This window comes from Sciurus vulgaris, assembly GCF_902686455.1.
Source record: "Sciurus vulgaris genome assembly, chromosome: 3".
NCBI lineage: Eukaryota > Metazoa > Chordata > Mammalia > Rodentia > Sciuridae > Sciurus > Sciurus vulgaris.
The window spans coordinates 177,938,987-177,959,469 of record NC_136463.1 but is presented as its reverse complement, the minus strand read 5'-3'; the positions used below and the strand labels follow the sequence as shown (position 1 = coordinate 177,959,469).

General features: G+C 41.5%; 1 protein-coding gene across 4 annotated transcripts in view; it reads left to right on the top strand.

The window, feature by feature from the left end:
- COL4A4 (collagen type IV alpha 4 chain) overlaps positions 1-20,483 on the top strand; it is a 136,294-nt gene that overhangs the window by 63,836 nt on the left and 51,975 nt on the right. For all 4 annotated transcript variants that reach the window (XM_079132608.1, XM_079132609.1, XM_079132607.1 and 1 more), the window contains 4 exons: positions 14,191-14,263; positions 15,029-15,135; positions 16,654-16,837; positions 18,878-18,946. In XM_079132608.1, the coding sequence (XP_078988734.1) occupies positions 14,191-14,263; positions 15,029-15,135; positions 16,654-16,837; positions 18,878-18,946 (433 nt within the window). The remainder of the gene's footprint in view (positions 1-14,190; positions 14,264-15,028; positions 15,136-16,653; positions 16,838-18,877; positions 18,947-20,483) is intronic.

Sequence of the window (20,483 nt, the reverse complement as noted above, 5' to 3'; positions counted from 1 at the left end):
GATATTTTCCAACTTCATCCATTTACCAGCAAATGCCATAATTTTATTCTTCTTTATGGCTGAGTAATATTCTGTTGTGTATATATACCACAGTTTCTTTATCCATTCATCAATTGAAGGGCATCTAGGTTGGTTCCACAATCTGGCTAGTGTGAATTGAGCAGCTATGAACATTGATGTGGCTGTATCTCTGTAGTATGCTGATTTTAAGTCCTTTGGGTATAGGCCGAGGAGTGGGATAGCTGGGTCAAATGGTAGGTCCATTCCAAGTTTTCTGAGGAACCTCCATACTGCTTTCCAGAGTGGCTGCACCAATTTGCCAATCCACCACCAATGTACAAGTGTGCCTTTTTCCCCACATCCATGCCATGTGGCATAACATATGGTCTGCTTCCCTTAAGCAGTATGAAATGTTCTTCTTTATCCCTTCTGACTAACTTTGGCTTGAAGTCCACTTTATCTGATAGAAGGATGGAAACCTTCACTTTTTTACTGAGTCCATATGCGTGATAGGTTTTTACCCATCCTTTCACCTTTAGTCTGTGGATGTCATTTTCTTTGAGATGAGTCTCTTGAAGGCAGCATATTGTTGGGTCTTTCTTTTTAATACAATCTGCCAGTCTATGTCTTTTGATTTATGAGTTTAGACCATTGACATTCAAGGTTATTATTAAAATATGATTTATATTCCCAGTTATTTGGGCTTATATTTGGTTTTTAACTTGACTTTGTTTCTCCTTTGAATGATTTTTCCTTTAAGGTAGTTCCTCCCTTTGCTGACCTACATTGTTGTTTTTCATTTCCCCCTCATGGAATATTTTGCTGAGACTGTTCTCTAGTGCAGTCTTTCTATTTGTAAATTTTATTTATCATGGAAGTATTTTATTTTATTTCCTTTTTTTTTATTGTAAACAAATGGGATACATGTTGTTTCTCTGTTTGCACATGGCGTAAAGGCATACCATTTGTGTAATCATAAATTTACATAGGGTAATGTTGTTTGATTCATTCTGTTATTTTTTCCCTTCCCCCCACCCCTCCCACCCCTCTTTTCCCTCTATACAGTCCTTCCTTCCTCCATTCTTGCCCCCCTCCCTAACTCTAACCCTAACACTAACCCTTCCCTCCCCCCATTATGTGTCCTCATCCACTTATTAGCAATATCATTCGACCTTTGGTTTTTTGAGATTGGCTTAACTCACTTAGCATGATATTCTCCAATTTCATCCATTTGCCTGCAAATGCCATAATTTTATCATTCTTTATGGCTGAGTAATATTCCATTGTATATATATATATATATATATATGCCACAGTTTCTTTATCCATTCATCAATTGAAGGACATCTAGGTTGGTTCCACAGTCTGGCTATTGTGAATTGAGCAGCTATGAACATTGATGTGGCTGTATCCCTGTAGTATGCTGATTTTAAGTCCTTTGGGTATAGGCCAAGGAGTGGGATAGCTGGTCAAATGGTGGTTCCATTCCAAGTTTTCTAAGGAATCTCCACACTGCTTTCCAGAGTGTCTGCACTAATTTGCAGCCCCACCAGCAATGTATGAGTGTACCTTTTTCCCCACATCCTCGCCAACACCTGTTGTTGCTTGTATTCTTGATAATTGCCATTCTAATTGGGGTGAGATGGAATCTTAGGGTGGTTTTGATTTGCATTTCTCTTATTACTAGAGATGTTGAACATTTTTCCATGTTTGTTGATTGCTTGTAGATCTTCTTCTGTGAAGAGTCTATTCATTTCCTTAGCCCATTTGTTGATTGGATTATTTTCATTCTTGGTGTAGAGTTTTTTGAGTTCTTTATATATTCTGGAGATTAGTGCTCTATGTGAAGTATGATTGGCAAAGATTTTCTCCCACTCTGTAGGCTCTTTCTTCGCATTGATGATAGTTTCCTTTGCTGACAGAAAGCTTTTTAGTTTGAATCTATCCCAGTTATTGATTCTTGCTTTTATTTCTTGTGCTATGGGAGTTCCGTTGAGGAAGTCTGGTCCTAAGCCGACGTGTTGAAGATCTGGACCTACTTTTTCTTCTGTAATTTGCAGGGTCTCTGGTCTGATTCCAAGGTCCTTAATCCATTTTGAGTTTAGTTTCCTGCATGGTGAGAGATATGGGTTTAGTTTCATTCTATTGCATATGGATTTCCAATTCTCCCAGCACTATTTGTTGAAGAGGCTATCTTTTCTCCATTGCATATTTTTGGCCCCTTTGTCTAGTATGAGAAAATTGTATTTATTTGGGTTTGTGCCCGTGTCCTCTATTCTGTACCATTGATCTACCTTTCTATTTTGGTATCAATACCATACCATTTTTGTTACTATTGCTTTGTAGTAGAGTTGAAGATCTGGTATTGCGATACCCCCTGTTTCACTCTTCCTGCTAAGGATTGCTTTAGCTATTCTGAGTTTCTTAGTCTTCCAGATGAATTTCATAATTGCTTGCTCTATTTCTGTAAGGTACGTCATTGAGATTTTAATTGGAATTGCATTGAATCTGTATAGCACTTTAGGTAGTATGGCCATTTTGACAATATTAATTCTTCCTATCCAAGAACATGGGAGATCTTTCCATCTTCTAAGGTATTCTTTAATTTCTTTCTTTAGTGTACTGTAGTTCTCATTGTAGAGGTCTTTCACCTCTTTTGTGAGATTGATTCCCAAGTATTTTATTTTTTTGGAGGCTATTGTGAATGGGGTAGTTTTCCTGTTTATTCTTTCCAAAGAGTCATCACTTATGTATAAAAATGCATTGGATTTATGAGCATTGATCTTGTAACCTGCTACTTTATTGAATTCACTTATGAGTTCTAAAAGTTTTCTGGTGGAATTTCCTGGTTCCTCTAATTATATAATCATATCATCAGCAAATAGGGATAGTTTGAGTTCTTCTTTTCCTATTCGTATCCCTTTAATTTCTTTGGTCTGTCTAATTGCTCTGGCTAGAGTTTCAAGGACGATATTGAATAGAAGTGGTGAAAGAGAGCATCCCTGCCTTGTTCCAGTTTTTAGGGGGAATGCTTTCAGTTTCTCACCATTTAGAAGGATATTAGCCATGGGCTTAGCATAGATGGCCTTTACAATGTTAAGGAATGATCCCACTATCCCTATTTTTTCTGGAGTTTTGAGCATGAAGGGATGCTGTATTTTATCAAATGCTTTTTCTGCATCGATTGAAATAATCATGTGATTCTTGACTTTAAGTCTATTGCTATGGTGAATTACGTTTATTGATTTCCTGATGTTGAACCAACCTTGCATCCCTGGGATGAAACCCACTTGATCATGGTGCACTATCCTTTTAATATATTTTTGTATGAGATTTGCTAAAATTTTGTTGAGAATTTTTGCGTCAATGTTCATTAAGGTTATTGGTCTGAAATTTTCTTTCCTTGATGAGTCTCTGTCTGGTTTAGGTATCAGTGTGATATTGGCTTCATAGAATGAGTTTGGGAGGGTTCCCTCCTCTTCTATTTTATGGAATACTTTGAGAAGTATTGGAATGAGCTCTTCTTTAAAGGTTTTGTAGAACTCAGCTGAGAACCCATCTGGTCCCGGACTTTTCTTTGTTGGTAGGCTTTTGATGACCTCTTCTATTTCATTACTTGAAATTGGTCTATTTAAATTGTGTATGTCCTCCTCGTTCAGTTTAGGCAATTCATATGTCTCTACAAACCTGTTGATGTCTTTGAAATTTTCTATTTTGTTGGAGTATAGATTTTCAAAATAGCTTCTAATTATGTTTTGTATTTCAATCGTGTCTGTTGTGATATTTCCTTGTTCATTCCGAATTTTAGTGATTTGGGTTTTCTCTCGTCTTCTCTTTGTTAGTGTGGCTAAAGGTTTATCAATTTTGTTTATTTTTTCAAAGAACCAACTATTTATTTTGTCAATTTTTTGTATTGTTTCTTTTGTTTCAATTTCATTGATTTCAGCTCTGAGTTTAACTATTTCCTGTCTTCTACTACTTTTGGTGCTGATCTGTTCTTCTTTTTCTAGGGCTTTGAGCTGTAGTGTTAGGTTGTTTATTTGTTGAGTTTTAATTCTTTTATTAAATTTGCTCCATGAAATAAATTTCCCTCTAAGTACTGCTTTCATAGTGTCCCAGAGATTTTGATATGATATTTCTTTGTTCTCATTTACCTCTAAGAATTTTTAAATTTCCTCCTAATATCTTCTGTTATCCATTCATCATATAATAGCATATTGTTTAATCTCCAGGTGTTGGAATAGTTTCTGTTTTTTACTCTTTCATTTATTCCTAACTTCAATCCATTATTATCTGATAGAATACAAGGTAGTGTCTCTATCCTCTTGTATTTGCTAACATTAGCTTTGTGGCATAATATATGGCCTATTTTAGAGAAGGATCCATGTGCTGCTGAGAAGAAAGTGTATTCGCTCTTGGTTGGATGGTATATTCTATAAATGTCCGTTAAGTCTAAATTATTGATTGTGTTATTGAGATCTATGGTTTCTTTGTTCAATTTTTGTTTGGAGGATCTGTCCAGTGGTGAGAGAGGTGTGTTAAAATCACCTAGTATTATTGTGTTATGGTCTATTTGGTTTCTGAAATTGAGAAGGATTTGTTTGACATACATGGATGAGCCACTCTTTGGGGCATAGATGTTTATGATTGTTATATCTTGCTGATTTATGCTTCCCTTAAGCAGTATGAAATGTCCTTCTTTATCCCTTCTGACTAACTTTGGCTTGAAGTCCACACTATCTGAAATGAGGATGGATACTCCAGCTTTTTTGCTGAGTCCATGTGCATGGTATGTTTTCCCCCATCCTTTCACCTTTAGTCTATGAGTATCTTTTTCTATGAGGTGAGTCTCTTGCAGGCAACATATTGTTGGATCTTTCTTTTTAATCCAATCTGCCAGTCTATGTCTTTTGATTGATGAATTCAGTCCATTAACATTCAGGGTTATTATTGAGATATGGTTTGGTTTCCCGGTCATTTGGTTCATTTTTTAAATTTTATTTATTTATTTATTTATTTGCCACGACTTGGTTCCTCCTTCATTTGACAATTCCTTTAGGATAATTCTTCCCTTTGCTGATTTGCTTCTTTGTTTTTCATCTCTTCCTCATGGAATATTTTGCTGAGAATGTTCTGTAATGCTGGCTTTCTTTTTGTAAATTCTTTTAGCTTTTGTTTATCATGGAAGGATTTTATTTCATCGTCAAATTTGAATGTTCTGTAATGCTGGCTTTCTTTTTGTAAATTCTTTTAGCTTTTGTTTATCATGGAAGGATTTTATTTCATCGTCAAATTTGAAGATAAGTTTTGCTGGGTATAAGATTCTTGGTTGGCATCCATTTTCTTTCAGAGCTTGAAAAATGTTGTTCCAGGCCCTTCTAGCTTTTAGGGTCTGGATTGAAAAATCTGCTGATATCCGTATTGATTTCCCCCTGAATGTAATTTGGTTCTTTTCTCTCACAGCCTTTAAAATTCTGTCTTTATTTTGTATGTTAGGTATTTTCATTATAATGTGCCTTGGTGTGGGTCTATTGTAATTTTGTGTATTTGGAGTCCCGTAAGTCTCTTGAACTTGATTTTCCATTTCATTCTTCAGGTTTGGGAAATTTTCTGATATTATTTCATTGAATAGATTGTTCATTCCTTTGGTTTGTTTCTCTATGCCTTCCTCAATCCCTGTAATTCTTAAATTTGGCCTTTTCATGATATCCCACAGTTCTTGGAGATTCTGTTCATGATTTCTTACCATCTTCTCTGTTTGTTCAACTTTGTTTTCAGGGTTAAACATTTTGTCTTCAATGTCTGAGGTTCTGTCTTCCAGGTGTTCTATCCTATTGGATATGCTTTCTATGGAGTTCTTAATTTGGTTTATTGTTTTCTTCATTTCAAGGATTTCTGTTTGTTTTTTTTTCAATATCTCTAACTCTTTATTGAAATAATCTTTTGCTTCCTGTATTTGCTCTTTTAACTGTCGATTGGTGCGATCATTCAATCCCTGCATTTGTTCCTCATCTCATCGTTTGCTTCTCTGATCATTTTAATTATGTACATTCTGAACTCCTTTTCTGTCATTTCTTCTGCCATGCTGTCATTGGGTTTTATTGATGTAACATCTAGATTTGTTTGCAGCATATTCTTCCCTTGTTTTCTCATGTTGTTCAGGTATCAGTGGACCGCTGAGATATTGTAGATTTCCTCTATTGACTTACAATGTCCTTGAAGATTTCTATATATATCCCCTCTTAGCCTTCAGTAGGCTGAAGTCTTGGAGGAAGTTGATAATATGGTGCTCCACAAGGAAGCTGCCTCTCTAGGGGTGGTGGCCTTCAGGTGGGGTATATTCCCTGCTAGTGGGCAGAGGTGCCTCCACTTGTTGACCAATGGTCATCCAAAGGGGAAGTAGGCTGCAGGCTGAGGCGAGCCTGTTTGGGCCTGTGTCTCTGGTTTTACTGTCCTTGTGGGAAAACCTCACCCGGCAGGGAAGACTCACCTGGTGGGGAGGTCTCGCTAGTTGGTTCCCCTCCTAGAGGTTCCCCTCAATCTACAACTACTGCCTGGGCTGGGCTGCCTTCCTCTGCAACGTTCCCAGGGGCCCGGCCCTACCTCCTGGGCCTGGGAGCTTCACCCTTCGCAGATGAGTCTCCTTAGGCTGCCTCTCCTCAGAGAATCTGCCCACAGTCCTGGAACCTTTGCTTCGCCCCTAAGCGTGTCTCTGTGAGGCTCTTCCACCAAGAAGACTCCTAGGTCCTGGACCCTGCTCTGCACCTAATCGCCTGGCTATGCGGCCCCTCCTCTGAGCAGCCACCTGGAGCCCCATACAATCGTTCCGAGTCCCAGAGACCCGCCTCACGCCTCTTCCTCCAGACAGCCGCCCGGTGTTCTGGTGCGGTCACTAGGAGTCCAAGCAACTCACCGCGAGCCTCCTCCTCCCGCCAACCGCCTGTAGCCCTGGGCAGTCACCCCCAAGTCCAAGTGACTCGTCCCATTCCTCCTCCTCCTCCTCCAGGTAGCCCCCCGGGTGTTCAGGAGCGGTCACTGTGAGTCACTGTGAGTCGCTCTGAGTCCACGTGACCCGCTGCACGCCTCCTCCAGGCAGCCGCCCGGAGCTCTGGTGCGGCCACTGGAGACCAAACGACCCACCGCGCTCCTCCTCTAGGCAGTCCCCCTGTGTTCAGGAGCGGTCGCGTTAAGTCCAAACAACTCACCACTCGCCTCCTCCTCTGAGCAGCCACCTGGAGCTCTAACACAGTCACTGCGAGACCAAACGACCCGCCGCGCTCCTCCTCCTCCTCCTCCTCCGGGCAGGCCCCAGTGTTCAGGAACTGTCCCCCGAGTCCAAACAGCTCTCCCCGCAGCCCCCCCTCCGGGCCGCTGCCCAGAGCCCCAGCGGCCGCCCCAAGTCCCAGCGCTGCGCCAAGCAGCCCCCTCCACGAGGCCCCCAGCCGTCCGAGTCCACTGCTCCAGCAGGGGGAGGGGCATCCCGCCGGGCAGCTCCACCCCACAAAGTTCCCTGTGCTCTGGGACGACTGCCCCACCCGGGACATCCCCCCAACGGGAGAGACCCACCCGGCCGCCCCAAGCCGGCCCCCAGTCTCCCAACCTCCCCTCACCTGAATCCCGAGCCCCGGAGCAACACGAAATGCAGCCACCCTCTAGTCTGCCATCCCGAAACCTCCGAAGTATTTTATTTCATCTTCAACTCTGAAGGTTAGTTTTGCTGGGTATAGGATTCCTGGTTGTCAACAATGTTCTTTCAGAGCTTGAAATAAGTTGTTCCAAGCCCTTCTAGCTTTTAGGGTCTGGGATGAGAAATCTGCCAATATCCATATTGCTTTCTGCCTATATGTAATCTAATGCTTTTCTCTCACAGCCTTCAAAGTCCTATCTTTATTTTGAATGTTAGGCATTTTCATTATAATGTGCCTTGGTGTGGACCTGTTGTGATTTTGTGCATTTGGTGTTCTGTAAGCCTCTTGTATTTGATTTTCCATGTCATTCTTCAGGTTTGGGAAATTTTCTGATATTATTTCATTGACTAGGTTGTTCATTCCTTTGGTTTGTATCTCTTGCCTTCCTCAATCTCAATAATTCTTAAATTTGGTCTTTTCATGACGTCCCATAGTTCTTGGAGATTCCGTTCATGATTTCTTACCATCTTCTCTGTTTGGGCAACTTTATTTTCAAGAGTAAATATTTTGTCTTCATTGTCTGAGGTTCTGTCTTCCAAGTGGTCTAGTCTTTTGGTGATGCTTTCCATTGAGTTTTTTATTTGGTTTATTGTTTCCTTCATTTCAAGGATTTCCATTTGGTTTTTGTTGAGAATCTCTATCTCTTTGTTGAAATGATCCTTTGCTTCCTGCAGTTGCTTTTAACTGCTTACTGGAGTGATCATTCATTGCCTTCATTTGCTCTCTTATCTCATTCTTTACTTCATGAATCGTTTCAATTATGTATATTCTGAATTCCTTTTCTGATATTTCTTCTACCATGCTTTCACTGGATTCTATTAATATAGAATCTAGGTTTGTTTGGAACATTTTCTTCCCTTGTTTTTTCATATTGCTCACATATCTTTCCCTCTAGCAGTGCAGATCTGGGGTATTGTGGTTTCACCCCTATAGGTTTATAGTGAACCTATAGGTTTCCAAGACCACTCCTTTAAGAGGGAGATCAATATTAGCAGCACACAATACAGACAGTATGGAGCCTTAAACCTAATAGCCCCTATGAAGATGTTAACAATATTGTCATAATAAACAGAGATGATGAGTTCAGTTGTTATACACAGTATAACAAATAGATTTGCAATAAGGTCTGCAGTTTCTAATGAAGGACAAAGAGGGGTGTAGGATGTAACTATTATTGGAGTAAGAAAGAGTATATAGAAATTCTAGATCATAGAAAAAGTGAAAGCATAATCAAAAGAAGTTGATTATTAGCATGAGAAAAGGGAGAAAGAGACTCTAAGGAAACAGGTAAACAAAAGGAAAATAGAGAAAGCAAGAAAAATAAAGAAATAAAAATAAAAATTTTCAAAAGGGAGAAAAAAATTCTATACTTTAACAGTCATTTAGTATTCAAACCTCCCAGGCTTCAGTAGCCTGATGCATGAGAGGTACCAGACAATGAGCTTCCAGTCTCCAACAGGCGTCTCAGGATGGAATTTGCCCCACCTAAAGATGGAAGTTTTTGCTTCCAGGATAATGCAAGATGGCCACTCTGGCTTCCAAATGTGTTAGCAAATGGTGAGCTGCAGCTCAGGGTGTGGGCTTGATTGGCTGGGGTTCCTGGAGGCAGGGTGTGGTTAGTCTAATTGAGGGGTCCTGGAGGTACTGGTCATTGTCCCAAAATGGCGACAGTCACGTGTAACTAAACCTGCGGATACTGTGATAGTGAACTTCCAAGCAACAGCAGGCAGCTGGTGATCTGCTGGTGGTCTGTGGTCGGTCTGCAGGCTACTGGTGGACATTCAGCAGTTGGACCTCGGGTGGTGGGTGATGGGTAGGTGAAAGGCAAGTGAGGCAGGCAAGAAGCAGGCAAACAGGCAAATGGCAGATGATAGGTGGCAGTCAGTGAGCAATCTGCACTCAGAAAGTAGTCGATATGCTGGCAGACTGCAGGTGATGGCAGTGGACAAATGGGGTAAACAGCAAGGGAATCGATAAGCAGCAAAGACTGCCTCACAGAGAAACAGATATCCTCTGCTTGAAACCTGAGTTATAGAGCAACAAGGAATGCAGCCTCCCTCTAGTCCACCATCTTGGATCTCTGCAAACATCTTAATCATTAAAAAATTACCTATACTTGGGGCTCAGTGGCAGAGTGCTTGCCTAGTGTGTGTGAGGCACTGAGTTTGATCCTCAGCACCACATAAAAATAAATAAAATAAAGCTATTGTGTCCATCTACAACTAAAAAAAATTTTAAGTAATAAAGTTTAAAATTGATCTATTTTCATTCATTCATTCAACTGATTAATGTTTATCACGTGCCTACCATATTTTAGGCACTGCTTCATGTGGGGAGGATACAGTAGGCACCAGAACAGTCCCTTCCCTCCTGGAACTTCAGGAAGGACACAGAGCATGTGACAGATAAGTGAGTAAATGCAGAGCATGGCAGATGGTGACAAAGGCCATCACCACTAGTGCGGCTCCAGGGAGGCTGGGAGCCAAGCAGGAAGAGATGGTGTCAGAGGTGGTTGGAGTTAGGCGGGACTGCAGAGCGTGGGGCTTGGCATGCTCTGCAGGGACAGCTGAGGTAGCTCTGAGCTTTTGTTCTGGGTGTCGTGGAAGAGCTAGGGGAGAGTTTTAAGAAGAGGCACACTCTGACATTCATTTTGAAAGAATCGCTCCCTCTGGTTTCTCTGTGGAGAACAGACCACAGACAAGAGAAGAAGCGAGATTAGCCAAGGAGTGCTGATGAAACCCGGTTAAAGCGGGGGTGCTGGGTGGGATGAGAGGTGTCAGATCCCAGGCAGGTTTGAAGATGGCAGCAACAGCTTGACTGTTAGATGGAACACAGGATACAACAGCAAACAGGAGTCAAGGATGCAGCTCAGTTTTTGCCTGAGTCATTGAGCGAAGGTTGGCAAGGACTGAGATGGAGAAGACACTGGAGCGAGCAGGCACCGGTGGGGAAGGAAGCAGTGCCCTTCGGGGCATTCGAAACAAGCAAGTGTCCATTAGACAAGCAAGTCGAGATGCCGAGGAGGCAGTGGGAGGATCTCAGCTGACTTGAGGATTCATGGAGGTCTAGGCTGGAGGTCCAGAAACTGGCTTTGTCCGAGTTTATAGGACGTTTGGTGCTGGCAAGTGGCTGACACCTAGTTCAAGTTCTTATTTTCTGACAGTTACAAATGAGATTTTCAGCTGTCTGGTCCCTCAAAATAAAACCACAGACAAGTGCGGCCTCTGTGGAGGTTATGGGTAGCCTTTCTGTCCCCTCCTTATTAAAGAAGCTTAATCCTGGGGCCACCTGGGCCTGACCACCAAGTCCAAAGTGCTCTTCTCCATTTCTCCCAGGAAAATATCATGAAAAGAGATTCAATCGAAGGACTTAGAGCAAAGGTGACCATTAAGGTCTCCAAGCCCCACCCTCGCCACACAAAGCATGTTCTCAGTCTCTTCACAGGAAGCTGGTCCTTGATGCCTGCGTGTTGGATGAACGTGGTTATTGAGTAGTTTGCATGTTATAGTCTGCTTTTTTAAAATTCAATATTTTATCACCGTCATTTTCGTGTGTGGCTACTTAATCTTCTTAATGACAGTCTTGACAGCTCTAGAATACGTTTGTGGCTTTACACTGAGTTGCTTCTCAGGGCTAACATCTTTGAGCATGGACTTCTAGTTCATGCAGGGTTATCCTAGGCAAGGTTTGCTTATTTCAGTTGCTTTAGGACTTGCCTCTTCCAAATGGCTCCATTTCTAATGCCTTTGTTTTGGTATGATTCTGTCCCTGTGACTTCTCTGCACAAAATCCATTTCACTGTGTCATGACCAGGGACCAGGACTGTCCTATGAACCACTAGGAGTGGGAAAGAAAGAGGGACCGACATGAGAACATGAAGGGACCACAGATCAGCACTGAGTGTTTTTTCTCCTCCCTGTATCTCTTCCCTCACAAGCTGGTTTGCTGGGCCTGCAGCCACAGACTGGCAGGAAAGTAGAAAACAGAAAAGAAAATACTTTGCAATTTTCCTGTGATTGAACCAAGTCTTGGTATTTGTTACCTTAGCCTGCAAGTGCTGTCTGGGTTGGGGTTCCCACCAGGATGCTCTCATGCAGGGCTCTAGGACCTGGGAGCAGGCAGACCCAGCTTCCAGTCCCACCTCTCACATCTGTGAGCTCTGTGGTCTTCCTGGACCTGAGTCACATCATTTATAAAATGGGTATAACAAAACTGTCTTAGAGTTTTGTTGGAAAGAATTCAGTACAGCCCTGTTTTGAGAGCTCTCAGGTACATGCTAGTGAACGAGAGAGGCAGGGTCACTGTCCTCGAGGAATCTAGGAGCAAACCAGACATCATAAGCTGTCATGGGCTAAATGTGACCTGTGCAGTGCATGGTTGTGTCCTCACTGTGTTTCTTTTTGGCTTATTAACATATATGTACAGCTTCCTTGAGAAACCAGACATGCAGGAAGACAAGGGTAATGTGTTACACCAGTGCCTGTGTACATCTGTGGAGGTGGCTGTGCCTCTCAGGTTCCCACTATGTCACCCACCAGCTTTCCTGGGACAGGCATGACCCCCGTAGACATCTGTGACTGAAGTCCCTGATCTAGACTGTGCACATGACAACTCAGATGTGCCCTGAAGAGGAACTTCTGCTGCTTTGGAGCTTTTGTTGTGTTGACACAGATGGTTATGATTTCAGATGTTAGAATTGTGAGAAGTAGCTCTCAGTCCCAAAGCTGTGGTGTCGAACCTTTGTCCAGGAATCTCGGGTTAAACACCTGATTCACCTCCAGCTGGATGGCACAGGACAAGATGGTCTTGTCAGATGTTGGACCCTCAGTACTCAGAGGAATGTCTACTACTATATCTGTTTCAAAATGTTCTGTAAGGTTTCAGTAAATGCTTCTTCAATGATATCTAGAGACAGTGCTAATACTTTTTTTTCAGACTAGCTTAAGTCTGACCTTGTACTGAAAATTCTACATCCACAAAACATTAAAACAAATCCTAGTCCATTCAAAGTCTCCAACGTGCCCAGTAATAACCCACTTGGCCTCCCAGACGGGGATCATTCTCCAGAACACCAAAGGCTTATTAGGAAGCACACCATAGTCTTCCCTCCTGGAGAGAAATTGGTTCAAATGTTATGTGAATAGATTTCTGACCTGACGGTTTATCCACCCAAAGGACATTTTCTTTATCTCCCTCCTCAGGATACTGTATGCCACCCACTTTGTCCTAGTGCTATTATCACTTATGACTTAGTAAAAATTAAAATTAAAATAACACTTAACCCCTATTAGTGCTTTATGATTGCTAAAATTCTTTTGCTGATTTATCCGTCATATAAGAAATTTGTCCCACTCTGTTTCCATGTCTCACAGACTGAGGTACAGACAGGGTGGTTTGCTCCAGCCGTGTTCTTGGGGTGTGCGGTGGGGAGAGTCACAGGTATGGAGTTTATTTCTCATTACCTTAAATGGCTCCCAGCCATTTTGCCCATTTGAGTGTTGATGCCTGTCGTGTCCACTTTTGGCTTTCCTCTTCTCTGAGACTGCTCCTTGCACATCAACCTTATCCTTATGGATCCCTTTCCTCTCATTTACAACCCACAGATTCTAAATTAAGAGAGAACGAAGCAGCCTTGAGCACAGTTTTAGACTGTATGAAAAGACACGGGAGCAGCACCCATGTGAGAGCGCCCAGGGTCTACTCAGGTTCTCCCCCTCCTCCAGATTCTCCCAGCTTATTGATCATGGAGGTTCCTAGATGAGCAAGCTGAGACTTCATGTAGCATTTCTACAGGGGCATCGATGTCACGCGTGGCTGCCTAATATACCAAGAATAGGTTTCCATGATTTTGGCATGGTTTGATATTCAGTAATACATAACACATAAAAAGCAGTCTCAAATAGGGCAAAATCAAGGTCAAAGGTGGTGAGTCCACCAGCCTGACTTGGCTGTGTCCTTGCTGGACAGAGGCAATGTGCGAACCAAGGCCTTGCTCCCTGCTTCTTGCTCCTCAGCTTCCCCACACACTCAGTGTTTCCCTGCCAGACTTCTGCCTTCAGCTCTGTGGCAGCTCTTTTGCTTAACTTACCCTCTTTGCTCTCGAGTCTATAGTACAAAGCCCAAGGTAATTTTTAAAAGACTCTCCAGAGGTTGTCAATCACGTGGCGTTCTCATGGATCTTTCCCCCAGCTTCTCCACTATGATCTCTTATGTAGCCATCGCACATCACTAGGCTCCGGAAATCAACACTGTTGAGTTTCTGTTAACTCAGGTAAAGACCTTATTCAGATTCCATTGCCTTTCACATGCACTTTGAAAGCCTTTTATAAAGTAGGACCACCTTAGGGGTGAGACTAAGAATGGCAGGTCAGAATCTTTAATAAGAGAGTTAGGATGAGAGTAGAGACAGAGTCGATACACATGAATGTTACTAACTGTTGAATAAGAAAAACTTTAGACCCATCACAACAAATCTCATTTATCGCTCTTATTTTTCACCAAGGGAAAACCTGGTGCTTCAGGACATCCTGGTGACAAAGGAGCCAAGGGTGACATGGTTGTACCTAGAGTTAAAGGTGAGCATGATCTGTCACTTAGCCCCCTGACCTTTATGAATGACATATGGCCCACGATCTTGCATTCATTTCCCTTGTCACCATTAATCAAGTCTGTGTAATTTAGGATTGTTGAGATTGCCTAAAAAAATATTTCCTGCCCTTCATACAGTGGTATGAATGTTTAGCCCCGAATCCCCTGTCTTATTTGAAAACATAAATGCTCCTTTAGTCACATACTCAAGTCCTCATTGTAGTGAACTTGGAATTTGAAACAAAACCTCCTTTGATTTGCCTTCTGTTTGCTCCAGAATTCTAGTATCCTGTCTTAGTCCAGAGTGTTTTAATCATGACACCTAGTGTGCAGCAGTTTGGGGTGAAGGTAATTCACCTAAGCTACATGTGAAAGGTTAGATGCTAGGTGCAGCACACTTGTAATTCCAGACTGAGGAAGGAGGGTTGCAAATTTGAGGCAATTTAACATGACCCTGTCTCAAGATTAAAAAAATAAATAAAAAGGGCTGGGTATGTAGCTCAGTGGTAAAGTGCCCCTGGATTCAGTTCCCAGTAAGTAACACACACACTTAAGAGATTTGGATGGTTAGACAATTGTCATTTTCCCCTCTGACTTTGGCATGGTTTGTTTGACTTTCAACAACTGAGACACTCAGAGGAAACTACCAACCCACACCAGAGTCAAGGCCATTGTTTTTATCTTTAGTTCTCACTTTCCTTCTACTGAAATCCCTGCTAAGAGATTGAATGTCCTTTGGCCTCTGTTCCTAGGGCACAAAGGAGAAAGAGGCCCTGATGGGCCCCCAGGATTTCCAGGACAGCATGGACAACATGGTCAGGATGGATATGCTGGAGGAAAAGGGGATCCAGGACCCCGGGTATGTGTACTTCTGCCATTTAATTTCCCTCTGTAATAGAGTCACATACGCACCTTTTCTTTCCTCAGTTTACCAAGATGCAGCTCAATATGGTAACCCAGAAACTGGGCCGGTTTTTGGTAAGAACAATTTAATGGAGGGCAGTTATCTTCCCAGTTTTGCAGAAAAGAAATCTAGTCTTAGGTTATCCCTCTATCAAGCAGGATAAATAGAAGTGAAAATTTCAGTCTGTTTTATTCCAAAGTGTGTGGCCTCCATATGCAATGGGAAACCATAGAGAGTGTTGTAGTAGAAAGGGCCATGATCTGAGTTACAGGAAATCCCTTCAGACCAAATGCATGTGGACAAGAGACAGAGCTTGAAAATTGGGTTCAGTGGTGTGTATAGTTTTTTGGCCTTTGGCTGGTATCAAATATGTGAATGATCTCTGTTTTAGTTTTGGTAATTGTTGATTTATTCATTCTTCCTCTTAAACCATTTGCAAACCAAATGGTAATTGTCCTAATGCCCTCATATAAATGTGGAAAACCTGTGTATTTATAGATCAAATTGGGAGAGTAATTTCTAACCATTCACTTTTCTGCAACACACACTGACCGGGGGAGGGAGGGTCCTTCCTAAATTAATTGAAATAATTCATACCCACAAGGTTTTCATAGACCACTTTGAGGTCAGGCCACTTAGGAGACTGGAAGATAGGACTTTCAGATTGCCAGAGGGCAGTGCCAGGTGTCCTTGTCGTTCCAAGATCCTTGCAGCTGTTCATTCAGTAGTTGTGTAAGAAGATGGGGTTGCGTAAGGGAGATGTGGGAGCAGCACCGACTTGGGAGCCATCTCCACAGCACAGCCTGCAGACATTTACAGGTGCAGGGAAGTACCCTCGGAGGTTCCCCACAGGTCTTTACAGCTCCTCCAGACCAGATGCAAACGTTGCATTCAGGAGTTCATTTTACTATAAGCAGCGTTGCCTCTGAATATAGTTGATGATCCAATTGTTAGCAGGTTTCCAAAGAAACAGAGCTAGACAGTCAACTGAAGGCCTAATTCTCATGCAGAAGGAGGTAGGATTTGTTCATCCTCTGCCCACAGATACAGAGGGTGATGGAGTCTATCCTTCTACCTTCTCATAAGAATGAAGGCAAACAATTTCAAACGCATAAGAAATTACTTGATTCATAAACCCAACATGTCCCTTGACTTACTTACTTCTAAGCTGTATGGTAATTGAAATTAGAAAGCAGTTCAACACAATTTTTTTAATTCAGTACTTAAGGTACAACATGCACCTTATTTTGTGTATTCACACACATTCATATCATGTATGCATATAGATATACAAAATATATTTGTGAAATATTTGGAAGAATCAAAGTTAATTATTTTAAGTTACACTTGCTACAGAGTAACTGTCTCCTGGAATTAATGAACTTTTTGCCTATTTCTGTAGCCTACAATGACTACTTTGAGTTCATGGACTTTCAAAGATTGGTAATTGACTCATGATATAAACATTCCCAGGGGGATCATGAAGACGCAGCCCCAGGTGGTAAAGGGTTTCCTGGACCACCAGGCCCCCCCGGGAAAGCAGGACCCGTGGGGCCACCAGGACTGGGATTTCCTGGTCCACTGGGAGAGAGAGGTCCACCAGGAGTTCCGGGCCGCCCAGGTGTGAGGGGCCCCGATGGCTTGAAGGGGCAGAAAGGTAATTTTGAATGCTTTTGTGGCAGAATGTTAAGTGAAATCATGACAACTATAGTGAGTGTCTACCAGGCAAAGTTGTCATAGGCATGGCGAACCACATAAGTAAAATTCCATCAGGCACTGTCTGCACCTTGCACATAGTCAACCAGATAAAATCACTGCAACACAATCAATATTTAAAATAGGTTCTCAAAATGCTAAGTTATCTTTGTTGATTTATTTATTTGGCATACCAAAATTGCTTTTCATTCATTTCTCAGTATCAACTCATACAATTTGACTATATTAAAATATATATATTTAGAGTATCTATTTTTTTACTCTCTTTTGAGATAAGGCAGTATATTTTAATAAGAGAAACACTAGTATTTCATTTAAAAGAATCATTGTCCATTCTCCAGTCTTCTCTTAATAGATTAGGTAGAGGAACTGGGGGAAATGGGTAGGGGACAGGGGTATGAAAGATGGTGGAATGAGACAGGCATCACTACCCTATGTACATGTATGATTACACGAATGGTATGAATCTACATCATGCACAACCATAGAAACGAAAAGTGCCCCATTTGTGTACAGTGAATCAAAAGGCAGCCTGTATAAATAAAAAAATAAATTAATATTATATGTATATATAAAATCATTGTCCATGAAAAGCCAGTTGTAAACATTCTGGGGAAAAAAAGGATAATTTTAAATATATTTGACAGTGATGTGAATTTCACAGAATAAAATGATTTTCAGGATTATAGCTAAAATTTTTAGAAAGACCCCAAAGAGGTTTATTTAAGATTTCTTTTATCATGTACATATATCTTGGCCTACACTGTTAATTTTGAGATTTTAAAATAATTCTTTGTTTTTTGCTTTGATAGCATAGATTAATAAATACTTTTGGATTTGATAAGGTATAAGCGTTTGCATTTGATAAAGATGTAAGTCTAAGGACCGCAAAAAGCCTAGCATCAATTCTATTCATCTGATATTTTCTCCACTATGCTAGGATAGAATGAACCATGGCAGGAACTTGTGAGGCTAATACATTCCTGTTCTTGCAATTACTCTAGCAAACCAGGTTCCCTTAGCTCTGCCCCCATGCAGAGCTAGCGATAGTTTGTACCCATCTCGTATGTTTTTGATTTGCATATGAAATCGTAAATTGTGAGATATTTCTATTACAAAAGAGACACCTTCACTTTTAGTAGGATCCTGGAACTCTAAGGCACAGGCTTGGGAGTCAATAGTCTCCTTACCCATTAAAATGGGGATGGTAATAATGACATTGCTGAGTCATTAAGAACCAGAGACACTGTATTTAAAGCACCTGGCTCATGGCAAGCCCTCAATGAATGGTAGCTTCATTGGTGTCTTGTCTCAGTCTCTTCATTTGTAAAATTCTCTATTGTGCAAACAAGGAGCCAACCCTGACTCTGTGTTGGACCCTTGGACCCTTGCTGCTATTTCATGATTCCTTAAAACTTCAGATTCCATCATGTCGGATGCCCATTAGCCTATAAGTACAGATGCACATGGGCCTGTAAGTACATTGTTTTTTCTAGGCTATTGACACATACTTAGAAACAGTGCTTTTCTCATCTTCATTATGCTGATAACATTTTAGACAATTGAAATTCAGATTCAGGGCAGTTCTAGAAATTTGATATAAAATTTTTTTTTGTTGTTGTTGTTGTTCCAAGGATTGAACCTAGGGGTGCTCAACCACTGAACCACATCCTCAGACTGTTTTATTTTTTATTTTGGGACAGGGTCTAAGTTGCTCAGGTTGCTAAATTGCTGAGGCTGTCTTTGAACTTGTGATCCTCCTGCCTCAGCCTCCTGAGCTGCTGGGATTATAGGTGCACACCACTGAGCCAAGCTTGGATAAAAGCAATTTAAGTAATCTGCTGAATGACACTTGTGAGTCTCATTCAGGTTTTCCTATGAATATGTGCTGTATGGGAACAGGTCTTAAGAAAGTTGTCACTGAGGCTCACCTAACACCGGGCTATCAGTTATGTGAATGGCTCTCTTCTTTTCATTCCAGGTGACACCATCCTTTGTAATGTAACCTACCCTGGGAGGCCAGGGTCTCCAGGATTTGATGGACCGTCAGGTACTACCAGTGAGGAGTTATTTTACACACTTCCAGAGTAAAAGAACCAGCAAGACAGATAAGCCAGTAGCAAATCCTGACAAGAAGTTAGAATATTTGTAAAATTATTAGAAGCTTCTGAGGGGAAATAGCATTTGGAGTAATTTATAGCTGGACCCCTAGCCTACTGGCTTAAGCACACGCTGGAAGGGATTTTCAAGTCTTGGTGCCCAGAATTTACCTTGATCTGATGACACATCTGCTATAATGTCCTCTCTGAGAATCGTAAAACTGTATTTTCCTTTTCTTTCTGTGTCCAAAGAAGACCACTTGCTTCTCCACTCACCTTTCTGAGAGGACAAGCTTCTGACCAGACACAGTCTGAAAAATCCCACATGTCTGTGTTCCTGATTGCACTTGCATGCATCTGTTTCATTTGAATCAATCACTCGTTTTTAGCTGAATTAAACCCAAAATCCATATCAGGAATTTGGCCAAATTAATTTCAGAGTTTACTTAAGCCAACTCATTAGGTACTAGCACAGTTGTTAAAGGCGATTTTTCATCAGTACAAAAAGTGGCTAAAGGTTGGATGATGCCCAACTCTCTCTTGCTCTCCAGAGTCATTTGCTTTCATCATGAGGATGATGACTCTCAGTGAGTTTCAAGGACATACGTTTATTTTCTTTCTTATGGGCCTGCAGGTTGAGGGGATTCAGCTGATCTGAGATGGAATCTGTTGGCTTGGTTTCTGGCTCCTGGTTAAGTCCCAGTCTGCAACACACATCCCACCTCAGGGCCCTGATGTGACTGCAGGAAAACAAGCGGACAGGCCCAGCATCACAGACTCACTTCATACCTTGTATTATATCACAGCTGTTAATATCCCATTGACCAAAGCCAATCACATGACCAAGTCCCACATCCAAGGACAGAAGGTAGTACCCTCCACCCAGCTTAAGGCAATGGTGAGAGTGTAGAAGTATAATTCTCTATCAGAGGAGTGAAGAACTGCTAGCTGACTGACTGAATGAACATTCATTTCCTCTTTTAATGATACCTTGTCATGAATAGACGAAAAAAGTTTCGTTGCTTTCAGCAGCCGTAGCTTCAAAGAAAGTGAACACTTAAACTTCATATTGGTAGTTGCCCTTCCTTTGAAGTTCACAATTTGTAGGTTATATTAACTGAGATATCTCCTAGCAGGAAATCATACACAATTTAAAGTTAAATCTTGATTCCTTTTGCAGTTATTTTTGCCTGTTTGTCACTTGTGGATTAATGCAGTAAGACGCAAGGAAATAAATCTGACCTTTATTATGGTGCTTTCTCACCAGGCTAGACACTGGTCATCACCTGGTCTTCCTACAAGAGCAGATTAGGCCTGCAGATTTGCATTTGAGACAAATTAAAGAAAGGTACCAAAAATTTATCTGAATGGTGGTATTCATGCCAAAGACTTTCAGGAAGAATTCTTTACAATACAGTTACTGGGAAAGTACCTTAACAAAATCACTTTAAAAAACACTTATTTGGAGGACATGATTCATGAAATAAT